The following is a 17,711-nucleotide window of genomic DNA, read 5'->3' as shown; positions in this document are numbered from 1 at the left end:
TCTTACTCTTCCACCATCTTCCCTGCCGTAATCCCTCTTAAAATACTTTTGAAAAATATTTGGCACATAATAATTCAATTGAGATTTTTATGGACGGAGAGTGTAGATAATTTAGGTAGAATCTTATTGCATTAATGTGTTACCAGATATTAATTTTTTTGGAAATTCTGGATAATTTTCTTAGGTGAAGGAGATATTACTAGTTATAAAATACATAAATTATATTGAGTTTAATGGCCATTTTTTTATTATCATCTCTTTAAGGTTTTAGCTGAAAAGGTTCACATGAGAGCTATGTCCATTGCTCAGAGAGTAATGCTCCTTCAACAAGGTCTTAATGACAGATCAGGTAAGTTAGATATCATTATAGACAAAACACTAGTAGATTTTGAGGTTAGATTTAAAAGGTTTAGGAGAGTGTCCTAAATTAGGTCAGGTAAGCCTATCATTCCCACAGCCTGTCAAAGTTTATCTACGTGTATTGTATAGAATACATTTTCTAGGGTTAAAGGTCTTGGTACTTAAAAGTAGCAGTTTGTTTTAATTTTTCTGTGTTTTATGTGTGGAGAAACTAAAACTTAAGGCTATAAAAATAACATCAGAAGTAGGGCAGGATCTCTTTTTCACCCCTTTCGCTTCCTTTAAAAAAAATGCTGTCTTATCCCTTTTGTGTATATCCTCCTATGAATGTGTTCTGTGTATCCGAAACAATTAGAAATGGTCAGGCCAGTATAATTTTTCTAGTCCCCCCCACCTTTTCTCTTTGTTACAGCTGGAGAATCAACTTATAGCAATGATATGAAGAATGATATATTTTAAATTTCCAAACCCCATGAGAAGGTTAAGATGGCTTAATTTTGCTGTAGCAAGAAAACATGAGTTTGAAGGACTAATGACTAGGATGACTTTAAAAACTAAGAATAAGGTTTTTCAATCATATGCCTGTATGATTCACTACTGCACATATCAATCATGTAATAAATGGATGAAGTCAGGCAACAAGTAAAATAATAGGTATTATATATAGTCTAGACTAGTACCTGAAGCCCAGTGAACTCAGGGGAGAAGGAATGCAAAAATATTTTTGTAGGCTGTGGTAGTGGTTGTATATTTGGTTCTGACCTATTCCATTTTCGTATGAAAGTGAGCATCACAGTGACTTTTCACTTTTTACAATATCATTGTACTTTTAAGTTTTTCTTTAGTATGCGTTGTTTTGCCTCTGTCTGGTCCCATTTTTCTAGTAAATGTCGACTTAGTTAACATTGATCTGATAAGAGTTAATTAAAACAGACAAAATATAGGAAATGGAAGCTAGAGGGAGACTTTGTTCACCTGTGTTTCAAATGACTTAACAGATGCTGTGAAACAAGCAGTGCAGAAGCATCTTCTCCAAGGCTGGTTACGTTTCACTGAAGGAAGTATATTAGAGTTGCTTCATCGGTTAGATGTGGAAAATTCTTCTGAAGTGGCAGTCTCTGTTCTCAATGCCTTATTTTCAGTGACTCCTCTTAATGAACTGGCAGAAATCTGTAAAAGTAATGATGGCAGGTATGTAAAGTATTCATTATTTGAAATATGATACGGATGAACCTCTGCAATTAAAATTAGTCCTCTTCTGCATTACTTAAGATTGTATCAGTACTTTTTATCTACATGTCTTTTCTTTAGTCTGGTGGATGTCTTTTTTCCCTTTTTTTCCTCCTTGTGTTAGAACTCACTACTTTATCATAGACTACTTTAGCTGCGTTTTTTGTTTTGTTTTGTTACTTTGATTTTTGCATTAGCTTGCCATGGAAAGTCCAACAGCATGGATCCCTATTGTGTTTGCTCATTTGATTTTTTTTTTTTCTCTTTTGGTTTAAATATTTTCATTCTCTTTTGTGTGGATAAGTTAATGACTCTGCAGTTAAAATGATGGTGGTTATAAATCAAGTCTGCTTATTCCCACTTTTCTACTCAGTTCATATTTTTACTGGATATTAAGATATATTCTGTCTCCCTTTTAAATGAAGGAAATTGATTCCAGCAGATACATTAACTCCTGAAATTGCTTTGTATTGGCGTGTCCTTTGTGAATATTTGAGATCAAAAGGAGATGAAGGTGAAGAATTTTTAGAGCAAATTTTGCCAGAGCCTGTAGTATACGCTGAGTATTTACTAAGGTAAAATTGTTTTCTTTGGTTTGGGATGTACTTGTGTTGTACTTGTGTTGTTGTGTGTATTAACTTTCCAGCCCCCTCCCTCAAAGCAATGCTTGATTGAGAATAAGTTGAAAACCATTTTTTTGGACAGGCAAGGATAAATAGGTATACACATTGAGTCTTTCTACAGAATATCCTGTGCTGGTCAGTATACTGAAAGACCAAAGTCAATATGTTTTGGGACATTTCCTTAAAACTGGTAAGATGTAATGATGAACATTTCTCCATAAAGTTGATGATGATGTGTTGCTCTTTGAAATTGGTTGGCAAACTTTTTCTAAGTGCCAGACGGTAAATATTTTAGAGTCTGTGGACCATGCTCTGTCGCAACGACTCAGTTCTGCTGTGGTACTGCAAGAGCAGCCACAGAAAATATGTAATGAATAAGTGTGATTGTTTTCTGATCAATCTTTCATCAACTTTTATGGACACTAAAATTTGAATTTCATATAATTTTTACACATATATTTACATATATATATATCATTTAAAGATGTAAAAATCTTAGCTTGCAGGCTGTACAAAAACAAGCAGCAGGCTCTCTCTGGTGCATGGGCCATAGTTTTCCAACTGACAGGGTGGACCTCTGGCCAGTTTTAGTATTAATTAAAACTGTTACGGTTTGGCTTTTGTTTTTTAAAAAGTTTTTTCAAAATATCTTTTTCTTAAATTATTTGACTTACTCTAGTTTCTACTTGGTTCACTTTAAAATTATACAAGTAGGGTTTCCCTGGTGGCACAGTGGTTGAGAGTCCGCCTGCCGATGCAGGGGACGTGGGTTCATGCCCCGGTCCGGGAAGATCCCACATGCTGCGGAGCGGCTGGGCCTGTGAGCCATGGCCGCTGAGCGTGCGCATCCGGAGCCTGTGCGCCGCTACAGGAGAGGCCACAACAGTGAGAGGCCCGCGTACCGCAAAATTATACAAGTAAAATTGTACAAGTAAAACATGAATGCATTTTTGTCAAAATTCAAATACAGAAGTATACAGAATAAAAATGCGGTATTTCCTCTTACTCCTAATTCCTCAATCCCATTAATCTCCTTAGAGTTAACATCTAAACAATTTCGGGTATACACTTTCAACCCTCTTTCTCTACATTCACATACACATATACTAAGTGCATGGTTTTTAAAAATATAACACATTATACATATTTTTGGTTTTTTTCAACTACTATCTGAGATCATTATATTGGTACATATCAGTACAAATCTATCGCAATCTTAATAACAGCCTATCACTCCATAGTACGGTGGTAATGTTTAATTTACTTTTCTACTGATGGACATTTAGGGTATTTTCAGTTTTCACTGATGAAGGTGTTTTAAATTTTCTTTACATTTTTATGTATGTTTGGGATTTTGTAGGGTTGATTCCCAGAAGTGGAATTGCTGGGCCAAAGGTTATATATTTTTTCAATAGATATTGGTGTGTAGATTTTTAACTTCATGATTTTGATGCATTTTTTAAAAAGCTTTACATATAATATGGATTATGGGCCTGAATTCTCTTGGTGTGAAATATAGTGTCCTGCTTTTGTGTATAATGGCCCCACATATAAGTTAGGGAGCGAAGCTAAGAACGTATTTGAATTTTGTATGCAAAACATTGAATCCATAAATATCTTAAATGTGAGCCAATATGGAGACTTATAGCTTGAGCTCATAGTAACATGAAAAACGTGGGAATCTACTTAGAGTTTTAAGGGTAATTATTTCAGGCTTTAATATTTAACTGGAGTATTCATTATAATGGTGTTTGGGCCATGTTGAAATGTACCCAAAAGGAATGAATTTTGATGCAATGCTTAATAATATATGTTTATATAAAAGTAATAAGTGCTCATAGAAGATTGAAAAAATATAAGAAAATATGAGGAAATGTTAAATATTATATTTAAATAACAGAGGGTGAGCATCTCAAAGACTGGTTCACAGATTGATTAATTCTTAGTTACTGAAAATTGACATGTAAAGAGCTTGGTTCCTCTAACTTTAAGAGGTCAGGGATTCTTATATTTCCTTTGTCACTTAATCTGTGAGTTTTGAAATAAGTTACTTGGATCAACTTGTTTTTTTCACATATAAAAAGGAAAACTTTAAAGATCATATTTAATTATTGAAAGAAAGTTAAGAAATAGGATGATTTTCTTTTTGGAGCAGTGTCACTAGATAGGATTCGTTTTCTCAAGAACAGAGACAAAATTAAATGGAAAAATTGTTTCTTGATAATCTCAAGTGTATTCTCAGACATTTTGTAGCAGGAAGAGTTAATGACTCAGAATGCTGATACAAAATGATTTCCTGTTAATTGAGGTGTTCACATAAAGAGAGAAATTGGGGATGTTAAATGAGGCCTATCAAATTTGAGTAAGAAAAAGGGACACTAATAGAATTTTAAGAAATCTACCTTAAATTCTTAGAGAGTTTAAAAAAAGACTTTCTTGAGTGGTCTCTTCATTATAATGACTACCTTTAAAAATGGTTGGAAAGAGACGATTTCATGGTAATTAAAATTGGTAGGTCGATTTTAAGTTGTATTTATGCAGTTGAGGATTTGTAATTATTAATGAAACAACTACTCTTTAGGTATTTTTAAAAATAAATTCAAAGTCTTGATACTATGCATTGTGCTAAAGCTGGGATGGAGAAGTAGGAGGGATTCAAAGGTGAGTGAAGGTTTCTTAGCTTGTCAGAAATCAGTAACTCTACTGATTTATTGATTTTGATAATTATCAGTTTTGTAGCTTTTGTTTAGTTTCCTGCTAGAATCCAAAGGGTGGCTGATGGCCTTGAAGGTCCTAATATCATTACCAGAGATTTATGAGCTTTTATTTACTCTTGGCTGTCATTTTATGAGTCAGTTCATTTATTCATCATTATTCTGCAGTGTTTATAACTTGATTTTTGTTGACAATTTAAAATGACATTTTTCATCAGGATTATCATTTCATATATTACTTCCAACCTAAAGGCACCTAGTTGTATAGGTTTAAACTCTTAATTCTACTTAAACTCTTAATTCTGTTTTTAAGTAGCTATTTTTGTTCCACACAAAAAAGGAGACCTTCTGGTAGACTCTTGAATGTTATCTAGGTGAGGGTTGTAAAAGGCTTTAATTTGGGCAGTGATAGTAAAAATAAAAGGGTAGTTGACATTGCTTGCTTAGTAGCACCTACACTAAAATAAGAACAATATAGAGATTAGTAGGGCCCCTAAGCAATGGTACTACAAATTCATGAAGCTATCTATATTTTTCTGATTTTTTTAAAAAGGTCATTGTATTCATGCATTACTTATGTAATTACTATTTCTACTACTATTCTTTTAAACAAAATAATGGTTAATTAAGGATGATGAGGGAAGACTAGCTCTTTCTGAATAATTGGATTTTGGAGACGGGATTTAGAACTTTATAATTGAGAATACTAGTGACATTGAAATAGTTATTTTGAGAGATACAAATACGTACCTTTTGAAAATTTCCCATAGGAAATTTGAATCTTTAATGAAAATATATTTTCCAGATTCTTTTGAATCAAGCCAGTAAGTTCACAGAAGTTCATGACAATAACACAGAAGTTACTCTGTAGATCTGGATTAGTATAACATGGTATAAATATCCGTATATTTGGACTGATATGAGCAGAAAATGACCTTTTCTGACTTAATGGGGAGCTGTTTAATGTTTAATGTTTCTAAACAGATTCTACATCTTATTAATTGTGCTTGTTTTAGTTATATTCAGAGCATTCCGGTTGTTAATGAAGAACAGAGAGGTGATTTTTCTTATATTGGCAATTTGATGACAAAAGAGTTTATAGGTCAACAATTGATTCTAATTATCAAGTTTTTGGATACCAATGAAGAAGGAGGAAGGTACATTTAAATGTAAACCCTTGTTCTTATTTGCGCTTCTAATTTTATGTGTTGAAATATAGTCTTGTTACAATATGATTAAATATATTTAACCTAGCTCCCTAAAGTGTTATATGAAGTGTTCTCTTTCCTCTTATATAATATATATGGAGTATGTAAGAGGAAATATATTTATATACTGTCTCTCTTTCTCCTAATTTCTCTCTCTCTATATGAATATATGTATATATGGAAATATAAGTTTCTAATTCAGTTCCTTGAGAATAAATCAATAAAATTGCAGGTTTTTGCTTAAAAGTTTCTATTAGTATTACTAGTCCTCTAATAAATACAGTCTAAAAGATTTGATTCACTTATGGTATTTTGTCATTTCATCATGTTGATTTATGAAAGATTATAGGGCCATTTATAAATTTTTTTTCAGAACGTGAATTTTGGTCTAAAGTCTGTACATATATTTTTGTACCTATAGTGATAAATATAAAAAAGAAGACAAATTAAGTCTGTAATTAAGTCTGCAGAATAGGTGAAACGTTAGAGATATAATGTGTTTCTACTCTTGTACTGAAATTAAAATAGTTCTTTTTGAATGCAGGAAACGACTGCTGGCTATCTTACAGGAGATTCTTACTCTACCCACCACCCCAATATCCCTAATTTCTTTTCTTGTTGAGAGACTGCTCTACATTATTATAGATGATAATAAGAGAACACAGATTGTAAGTAATTTTCTTCATTCTTGATAAAAATAAAAGATTTTGGTCAATAACATTGAGGGTTGTCTTATTCTCTTTTCAGTACTTTTGGCTTTAATTGCTTTTGTTTTAGTTTTGTCTCTTTATCAAGTCTTTAAACTTCTTAAAACCAAATCTCTCTCACACACACATTTTAAAAAATATCTCCTTTCTTTTACCATATCTATCATTGTGTTGAATCAGTTTGAAATGGAGCAGGTTAGGGAAGAGGTGACATATAGGCATTGGTTGCTAGAAGGTTTGAGGGCCGACTGAATTTATACATACCTGGGTTCAAATCCCCTCGGGCGCTTTCTTGATTTGTGGCTTTGCCTGAGTTATTTAATTTAGAATTTTTACCTGTCTGCAAAATCAGAACAATGAAATTTATCTTTCATTGTTCAATGAAGCAATGTTCATAAAGTGCTTGGTAAATACAGAAATAAATATTATCTATTATTTTACTATATTCAAGTGTTATTTTCTCTGGGGTAGCCCAAAAAGAGAGGCCTGTATCGTTGATTTTCATAAAATCGTATAGTCTTGGAGTTGCGAGTTAATTCAAAGGTTGTCTTTTCCACTCCTTCCTTATATAGATATACATAACATAAATTCTTTCTACAACATCCCCAGTTAGTGGTTATCCAGCACCTGCTTAAGGTACCTTCCTTTGGGATGCAGCTTTTTCCTGAATTGGCCAACTCCAATGCCTAGTGGCTCTGAAAGAAAAGTGTTTAATCTGCTGTCATTATTTATGCCTTGTATACCCAAAGGAAGAATAAAAGAGTATTCTAATTTTTTATATTCCACTTCCATTGGGGCTGAACAAGGGAGGGAGTTGAGGATTTTAGGCAGAAAATTTTAGTTTTATGGTGCCTAAGATTAGATGCTCTTTTCATTTTTTCTGTTTCAAAGCACTATATGAAAGAGAATTTATCTTCAGTGTCTATGTGCCTATTTACCTTCCCATAATCTTAAGAGTGTTTAGTCAGATGTATTGTTTGGTCATTTTTTTTCTAAAATTGTCTAGCAAATAGAATGTGTGCCATTTTTGCTTGTATAGTTTGCTCTATTTTTCAAGAGATTGTGGATACAGTTTGGAGTTTTGTATAACAGTTCGATGTCATTTTCTGATATATAACATATATTAAAGCATGTATTCTGAATTATAACTTATCAGGTTACAGAAATTATCTCAGAGATTCGGGCACCCATTGTTACTGTTGGTGTTAATAATGATCCAGCTGATGCAAGAAAGAAGGAACTCAAGGTAACTGTCTTCTAAATTAAAGAAATGCTTGAGTATATTGTAGTTGTGCAAGTCTTTTATTTCTTCTTGTACATTTCCAAAATTGCACAAAGTCAAATTATTGGTTAACTATTAAACTATATAAGAGTATCTAAAATGTTATCAGATTATGTCAGTCTGAAAGATTTGCCAATCTCTGTTTCAGGAAGACTACCACTTTTTCTGTATGTACCTGACTGCTTAACTTCTAGATGGTTGAAATGGTTTTAAATAATACTCTTCAGTTTGCTACAGATTTCACATTAATAGTTTTTGTTTGGTGTTTACACAATTTATATCTTTTCTTAGATGGCTGAAATAAAAGTTAAACTTATTGAGGCAAAAGCAGCTTTGGAAAATTGCATTAACTTACAGGATTTTAATCAAGCATCAGAATTAAAAGAAGAAGTAAAAGCATTAGAAGATGCCAAAATAAACCTATTGAAAGAGACAGAGCAACTTGAAATTAAAGAAGTCCACATAGAGAAGGTATAGATACATTTTTCATATTAAATTTCAGCTACTGTTAATCATCTCAACTAAACCTTGTTTTCTTAACTCAGCTGCTGGAATATATTCACTTAGGAGGGATTTTTTTTTTTTTTTTTATGGTACGCGGGCCTCTCACCATTGTGGCCTCTCCCCTTGCGGAGCACAGGCTCCAGACGCGCAGGCTCAGCGGCCATGGCTCACGGGCCCAGCTGCTCCGCGGCATGTGGGACCTTCCCAGACCGGGGCACGAACCCGTGTCCCCTGCATCGGCAGGAGGACTTTCAACCGCTGCGCCACCAGGGAAGCCCTAGGAGAGATTTTTAACAATACCATGAAGTAATACAAAAATAATATTTTTCCGCCTGTTCCTTTCTATTTTGGACTTCGAAAAGCTTTAATGAACTTTAATTATTGTAGCTAAGACTTTATTTGATTTGCTCCCTTGTCATGCTAATCCCTAGAATCTGAAGTCTTTCTTCCTTGCCAAGGAAACCTGCTTTCCAGTGGTTTCCTTCTCTTTGTTTTGTTCTGTTTTGTTTGTCTTGAATGGTTTAGAAAAGGAAAATGCATCTTTCACTTATTTGTGGAAGACTCATGACCTTTCCACTGCTAGGAAAAGAATTTCTATAGTAACAGTGCAATTATACACATATTTTTTTAAAGTTTAATTACTCTTTTGTTTTTAGAAAAAGCTAAGTAACTTTGTTATTTTAAATGAAATACTGTATAAAATAGATAACTAATAAGAACCTGCTGTAAAGCACAGGGAACTCTACTCAATACTCTAATGGCCTATATGGGAAAAGAATCTTAAAAAAAAAAAAAAGAGTGGATATATGTATATGTATAACTGATTCACTTTGCTGTGCACCTGAAACTAACAACATTGTAAACCAACTATACTCCAATAAAAATTTTTAAAAAAAGAAATACTAAACATATATCTAATAACATTTAAAGCTTCGTTTCAGCAGTCTTTTTTAATTAACTTAGTTGTATTTGATACATGAATATTATTTTAATGTAAGGTAAAATGGTATCAATTACTAAAATATTTGCTATTAACTTTAATTCAGGAGGTCTTTTAGGATCTTGCCTTTTGTAGTAAACATCATTTATTACTGTAGTTTTGGTTTGGGAAGTGCTGATTATTCTTATAAAGAGAATGCTGGATAGGGAAGAGTTTACTATACAGGAGAGTTTTGTAAGTTATGTTATGTCCTTGAGCTCTGCAGCCATAGATATCCCTGCTCTAACACCCTACCTTCCCAGTGGGTATGCCTGAATTTTATTTTCATAGCTAAGTAGCTTATTTCTTTTGTTTGAGCAAGTCAGTGGATCGTTATAGGCTCTTAAATTTGAGGAGCAAATTTAAAGTGAAAAATGAAAATATAAACTGAAAAATGATATAAACTGCAGGTCTGAATTAGGAAAATTTTAACTAGGGTGATCTATCATGGTTATTATTATCTGTTTAACTTTACCTGCTTTGACCATTTATCTGTTCATTTGTCCTATTTTAAGGGTTATAAATCTATTACAGTATAATTACAGTATAGTATAATAAATGCTATGTTCAGGTAAGTATAGGGGTTTTATGGAGAGGGTGGTATTGGCTTCCCCAAAAGAAATGTTTCAGCTTGAGATTTGAATAAAAATAATATAAGCAAGTAGTTACAGGATCCTTTTTTTGTGGTATTCACAAGTATAAATTCATTTGATTCTCATTATGACCTAATGGAATTGGTACAATTATCCTTACTTTATAGAAGGCAAGTAACTTGCCTGAAGTTATACAGATAGTAAATGGTAGAGGCAGGATTCAAACCCAGGCAAGTGGCTTTGATTGTGCTTTTAATGCACTCTGTGTCATCTCTCCTCAGTGAGTTGTTAAGGGAATGTTATAGGCAGATGGAATGACGTGTGTGAAGGCCTAGAAGTTAAAGAGTGCCTGTTGTGTTTAAAAACTTCAGGTCCACATGACTAAAGAATTGAGGTGGTGAGATAAGAGATAAATCTGGGGGGAAGAAATTAAGGGCCAATTCATGTAAGGCCTTGTATAAACAATATTTTAAAAATTGTCCCTTACCCAAAGATCATGGTGAACCACTAAAGATGAGATTTATGTCTTATAAAGATCACTGTTACTCAGGAAATGAATTGCAGGCAGGCATACTAGTTTGAAGACTGTTAACAGTAATGTAGGATTGAGATGAGTGCAGTCTGAACAAGATAATGATGGTGGATATGGAAAGAAGTGATGGATTTGAGAAGTATTTAAGAATTAGTAACAAGGAGAAGAGTGAGTCAAGAATGTATCCTAGGTCTTTTGGTTTGGACAGCTGGGTAGATGGCAGTGAAATTTATGGAGGTAGCACAGGAGGAGGAATTTGGGTAATGATTGGTTAGTTCCCTTTTGGCCATTTTGAGTTTGGGAAGCCTGTGGACCATACAAGAGGAAATGTCTTATGGCAGTTTTATATATGAATCTGAAACTTAGAAAATAGTTGAACCAGCTTATAAATGCTAAGTTTTGTGACTGGATAAGGTTGTGCAGGGAGTGTGTATAGAGACAACATATCTTGGACAAAAAGCCTGGAGAAAGTAAACATTTTAGGGATGGGCAGAATATATTTTTACTAATGCTGAATATTTTGTGTTTCATTTTAGAATGATGCTGAAACACTACAGAAGTGTCTTATTTTGTGCTATGAACTGTTGAAACAGATGTGCACTTCAACAGGTATAGGTGCAACCATGAATGGCATCATTGAATCTTTGGTATGTTGGTGCACTTTGAGGCTTTATTTTAGCTCGCGCCTTCATCATTTTATAAGTAATATGTTCCTTGGGGTTCAAAAGAATGAAAAGACGATTTTAAACATCTGATAAATATAAATGGTAAAAAAGAAAAAGTAATACAGTGGCTGCTTCATATTGTGAGGATTAGATTAAGATAATGCATGTAAATGACCTGGTATATAAGTTATAATTACTCCTTTAGAAAATTTGAAAAAATTATTTTATGCTGGAAAGAGATGCAGAATATCTTCATTTTTTGAATAGTAAGAGGAAATACTGAGGTACATAAGGAATATTTAAGTACCAGAATCTTGCTGTGTAGAAAGACTGAGAAGAAGGTTACATTGTAAGCCCTGTGAAGGGAATTTGTTTATTATATATTTAAGGACTTTACTAAAGTAACCCTTCATAGGTAATCTCCATTTTACTGACCAGAGGGATATAAATACCACAAGCCTTTAGAACCACGTTGTCTGATAGAAATATAATGCAAACCACATGTAACTTTAAATTTTCTAGTAGCCACATTTAAAAATTAAAAAGAAATGTGAAATTAATTCTAATATACATTAATTTAAATATATTTTAATATATTTAACCCAGTATACCCCAAATATTATAATTTCATCATTTAATCAATATTTTATTGCGATATTTTACATTCTATTCTTCATACTAAGTCTTAAAGCACAATCTCAATCTGGACTAGTCATATTTCAAGTGTTCAGTAGCCACATGTGGTTAATGGCGACAGTATTAGACATGCAGCTTTAGAGTATTCTTTTTAATAGTGCTACTTATCCAAAGCAAATTTTGAATGTATCCAACCTCTTCCAGGATTCTCCCCAAATTGCTTTTACTTGGGATTAGTGAAAAACAGCCAATGAATGTGATCTAAAATCTAGTTCCTTGGATTGTCATGAGTTTCTAAATGTAGTAAAGAAAACCAATTATTGTTTATAACAGTCCAGAGCTGATTAAAACTAGATCTGTTAAACCGTTAGAATTTAGTTTTATTTTTAACAAAGCAGATGTCTAGTGAAAAGTGATACTGTTAAAGTTCTGCTTGTATACTTTATGTCTGGTTCTATTGCAAGAGAATGATAAATGATGGTATAATTAATTGCACAATTGAAGTAGTAAATATGAAGACTTACATATATATGTGGGGAAACACTATTGAGGGAAGAAAGAACACAAAATTGAATGGTCATAATGATTTTAAGTATATAAAAACAATCTTTCTAAAGATTGAAAGAGACTATAGAGGGATGTAAGTGAGTAAGGTATTTAAATATAGGAGTTATAATATTTTAATGAAATTACTGTGCTTTAAATAAAAATCATACATTAAGTGAACAAATATTTATTGAACATCTATACACCCAGTGCTGGGGATAGAGTGCACATGGTGTACAGAACACATATAGACTGCCCTTTTTGGATCTTCCGGTCAAGTGAGGGGGGGCATCAATCAAATAAACAAGTGAAAGCTTATGCCATTGATAGTTGCAATGAAGAAGAGCTTTATGGTCATATGTGAATTTATGATAATGAGATTTCATCTGTTTATGGAAGGTGACCTTGAGGTGATGTTTGAGTTAGACGTTAACTATGTGACAAAGAGGGAAGAATGATCTAGACCTACTCTCTTCAGTATGGTAGCCACCAGCCACATGTGGATATTAAAAACCTGTGGCTATTAAATCTAGTCCAAATATATATATATATTTATACATATTTATAAATGTAAAACTACATTGGGTTTCAAACACTTAGTACAGACAACAGAGATTATCTCAATTTTTTATAAACATGAAAAAAGCCACAGCTAAAAAACAAATCTCAATTTTTTAACATTGATTACATGTTGTATTGATAATATTTTGTCTATATTGAGTAAAATAAAATGTATTAAAATTAGTTTCATCTTTTTCTTTTCACTTTAATGTGGCTACTAAAAAAATTTTAAATGACATACTTGGCTTGCATTATATTTCTAGTGGACAGCACTGAATGGGAGGCGTTGAAATCAGCTCAATTGAATAAACAGAGAGCAAGAGATAGCATAGTATAAGGTGATACTGGGAAACACTACAGAATGAGGTGTATCAAATATTATGTTAAGGGGTTTTATCTTTTCTATGAGCATTGGGAAGCCATTGAGTCAGTTTCGGCAGGTGGAGGGAAGGTATCTCATGATCAGACTATATTTTGCTCTGACTGTATTCTTCTGTTTTACTGATTTAATATTTACCTTTTTTTAAACCAAAAGTTGACTTTTTTGGGTTAATAGACTACATGGAAATGGAGTAGGTCTGCAAAATCATACAGAAATTTGCATTTTTTAAAATATACTATTGTAAATTTCTTATCCTAGTCAAAATTATTTTAATTTCTAATTCATTTTAGATTCTTCCTGGAATAATAAGTGTTCATCCTACAGTAAGAAATCTGGCTGTTTTGTGCTTGGGATGCTGTGGACTACAGAATCAGGACTTTGCAAGTAAACACTTTGTATTACTATTGCAGGTAGGATTTATCTTGTGATTAAAATCTTAATTATACTTCTTGAGATAAATACTCAATCTGTGGTGATTTTGCTAGTGTTATTAAGTTTAATTGATTCCAGGGCTTGTTGATGATGATGATTATGGATGACTTTTAAGGGCTCAGTTTTTATGTTTTGATTTTTTTGTTATTAAAACTTTTTTGTAGAAGAAAGATGAAATGTCAATTATTTAAGGTATTTAAAAAATTAATCATATAGCAAATATTTATTGAGTGTATATTATATGCCCAGCATTATTATAGACTTTAGAAAACAATAAGATAGGTAATGAAAAACATAAAAGTTGCTGTCCTAATGGAGCTTACATTTTAGAAGAGGAAATACACAATGAAAAATAAACAATATGTAGTATGTCAGATGGAAAAAAATAAAGCAGAGAAGGGGAATGAGGACTGGAAATAGGGAAAAGGAGCAGTTTGGTTTAGAAAGACCTCACTAATAAGTCAAAATTTGGGCTGTTACCAGAGGGAAGTGAGAATGAACTTTGTAGATCTGGGTAAGAGGTTACCAAAGAGAGGAAAGAGCAGGGGAAGGGGTCCATCAGTAGGACTCTGCTTCACATATTAAAGGAGCGGGAGCTCATATGGCTAGGCCAGATTGAGCAAAGAGGAGAATAGTAGGAGAAATGATTTGCAGGCAGCTGGTCATCCATGTCTTCTAGGGATTTCTAGTCTGTAAAGATGTAGCCTTCACAGTGAATGAGATGGGAAAGAATTGGTAGTTTTTATTTTCTTTTTTTTAAAAAAATTTATTTATTTGGTTGTGTCGGGTCTTAGTAGCGGCATGTGGGATCTTTTGTTGTGGCATGGGCTCTTCATTGCAGCATGCAGCCTTCTCTCTAGTTGTGGTGTGCGGGCGTTGGAGCACACGGGCTCTCTAATTGTGGCCTGAGGGCTCTAGAACACAAGGGCTTAGTTGCCCCGCGGCATGTGGGATCTTAGTTCCCCAACCAGGGATCAAACCTGCATCCCCTGCATTGGAAGGTGGATTCTTAACCACTTGACCACCAGGGAAGTCCCAGAATTGGAAGATTTTGAGTAGGGGATTTTTATGCTGTGACTGGATATAGTGTTGGTTAGACCATGGGTTGGTTGGCAAACCTTTTTTCTAAAGGTCTAGAGAGTAAATATTGTAGACTTTGCAGGCCATATGGTCTGTCTCAACTACTGCTTTGCTGTGGTAGTATGAAAACATCCATAGATGATACATAATTGAATAAGCGTAGTTGTAGATCAGTAAAACTTGTATTTATGGACACTGATACTTAAATTTCTTATAATTTTAGCATATAATGAGATATTATTTTTTAACCATTGAAAAATGTACAATTATTCCTAACTTGGAGGCTGTATAAAAACAGGCAACAAACTGGCCCATGAGTCATAGTTTGCAGATCCCTTATAGTAACTATAGGGATACAGTATGGAAGGAAGGATACTCATAAGGAAGCTATTGCAATAATCCAGGAAAGAGGTGATGATGACCTGGACCAGTGTTGTGATTATTGGGGTCATGAGAAGTGATGGTAATTTAAGTTTGAAGACAATGTCTATAGAATTTGCTGATAAATTTGATGTGGCGTGTGAGAGAAAGAAGTGGAAGAAAACAGGATTTTGGCCAGAATAACTGGAAAGATGGAATTGCCCTTTCCTGTGATGGGGAAAACAGAATAACAGGTTTTACGGCAGATAGGTGAGGTAAGGAGTTCAGTTTTGGACATGGTAAGTTTGAAGTTTGAGGTACAAGTGGATATATTGAATAGGCATTTTTAAGTGGGTTTGGAGATAGGAGAGAGGCCCAGGCTGGGGAGAGGAATCTGGAAGTCTTTATTCTATAATAGTATCCAATGCCTAGAAACTGGATGTTACCTGACAAATGAGTATAGTTGGAGAGGAGATCTCAACTTTATAGTTCCCTAAGCCTCAGGTAACATTTAAGGTAAGAGAGATGAAAAGGAACCAGTAAAGACCAAGGTGAAATAGATAGTTAGGGGAGAGTGTGATGTCCTAGAAGGCAAGTGAAGATGGTATTTTAGAGAGGCCAGGGTGACCTAACTGTCTAATGCTGGTGACAGGTTAATAAGGATTCATTGTTGGCCATTTTTGGCAAGTAAGGAAGTGTTTGGTGACTTTCATGTGCCTTAGTTTATGCACAGGGCAAAGCCTGTTGGAGTGGTCCAAAGAGAATTATGGGAGAGGAATTGGAGACAGCCAGTGTATACTACTCTTTCAAGATTTTATTTTGTTAGGAGTAATGGAGAAATGTAGTGGTAGCAAGAGAGGATATGGGGTAAAAAGAGTTTTTTGGTTTGGTTTGAATTATTTTAGGATGGAGAAAATTACAGCCTGTTTGAATCCTAATGAGAATGACCCATTTGAAAGGAAAAAAACAATATAGGGAAGAGAGGGCAGTTGCTAGAGTGCTACTGAGTAGACAAGAGGGGATTAAGTCTAGTGTATCAGTAGAATGCATTTGACTTTTTAACTCCTTTGGACATGTTTTTAACATTTTTGGGCCTAGTTTTATTTGGAAAATATACTTCCCTCCACCTCCCCCTGTAAAAAGACAGTGTGATTCATGTAGCCTCTTGGTGTTGTCAAACGTAATGGGATAAAAAAGCTGCAAGGAATTTTAGTGCAAATTGCTTGCCAACAGGTGAATGGGAGTGCTTTGCATGTTCAACATGAAAATAACACATGACAACATGGATTATCATTTTTATGAAGATTATATTAAAAGACTCAACCAATAGTTGAATTTTCCCCCAACATCCTTTAATGTTGCATATGACATTGCCAAGAAAAAGAAAACATACAATTAGGGAGAAATTGGGGAAGTCATGTGTTCTGGAAATGGTCAAACTGTTTGTGACTTGTATCAAAGGAAGAAAATTAAACCATACTTTTGTCAAAAGGCAGTCCTCAGAAATTTCATTTTGTTGTAATTTCCTTTTTTGGAGTACTTGACATCTAATCAGTTCATTTAATGTGCAAGGATTAAATTCCTGACAGTGCTTTGTTTATATTTATCATCCCATGCTTGTTATCAGAGAAAAATTTCTATTATTGTGAGATCCTTTTGGAAACTTAGAATGTCAAGTATTATCTTTAAAATGGTGTACAGTTTCTTTTCAAAGAAACTGGAAGAAAAATCTTGGTACTTTTTCCAGATGAATCATTTATAGTGCTTGGCCATACATCTGGTTTTGCTCCAGGATGAATGAATGAATCTCCCTGTGTTATACAAAGTCATTACTATTTATATCAGCAGGTACTGGCATGAGTGATTCTGGTAGTAATTCTAAAGGGAGTCTTGTTTACTATTTTGAAATCTATTGGCTTTATAGGTGCCCAGGAAATAAAATACTACATTTTCAAAGAGGTTTTGCTAAGAAATTAAACCAGTAAGTTCTCTATTTCAATTTCCTGGTTTTCTAGAGGATGGGTCATTAAATGCTAGATTGACCCCTGGTCATTACTTTTTATTTAAGTGGAAGAAAAATCTTACTAGAAAATTTGATAGTGAAGGGTTCATTTATGTCTAGCTTATTAAGTATAGCGCTTTTTACTCTACAAATGAGGTAAAATGTTCATTAAGATACCCTATATACCATTATGAGTACTTCTGAAAAATTGTATTGAGAAGTTGTTGTTTTCAAGTAGAGGAGATTAGAGTTAGACAACTATATAAAATTTCTAGTACTGCAGCAAAAGAAATACCATAGAACTCTTTCCAAAGA

At 33.6% G+C, this 17,711-nt stretch overlaps 1 protein-coding gene and 1 pseudogene across 2 annotated transcripts in view; both read left to right on the top strand.

Moving 5' to 3' along the window:
- NCAPG (non-SMC condensin I complex subunit G) overlaps positions 1-17,711 on the top strand; it is a 46,169-nt gene that overhangs the window by 11,224 nt on the left and 17,234 nt on the right. For both annotated transcript variants that reach the window (XM_004282517.4, XM_049709486.1), the window contains exons 5-13: positions 265-349; positions 1,359-1,551; positions 2,016-2,165; positions 5,944-6,084; positions 6,680-6,803; positions 7,999-8,088; positions 8,416-8,595; positions 11,269-11,379; positions 13,813-13,932. In XM_004282517.4, coding sequence (XP_004282565.1) covers positions 265-349; positions 1,359-1,551; positions 2,016-2,165; positions 5,944-6,084; positions 6,680-6,803; positions 7,999-8,088; positions 8,416-8,595; positions 11,269-11,379; positions 13,813-13,932 — 1,194 coding nt within the window. The remainder of the gene's footprint in view (positions 1-264; positions 350-1,358; positions 1,552-2,015; positions 2,166-5,943; positions 6,085-6,679; positions 6,804-7,998; positions 8,089-8,415; positions 8,596-11,268; positions 11,380-13,812; positions 13,933-17,711) is intronic.
- Positions 5,363-5,463, top strand: LOC117197718 (uncharacterized; annotated as a pseudogene).

This window comes from Orcinus orca, chromosome 4, assembly GCF_937001465.1.
Source record: "Orcinus orca chromosome 4, mOrcOrc1.1, whole genome shotgun sequence".
Lineage (NCBI taxonomy): Eukaryota > Metazoa > Chordata > Mammalia > Artiodactyla > Delphinidae > Orcinus > Orcinus orca.
This window is presented reverse-complemented; position numbering and strand designations above follow the sequence as displayed.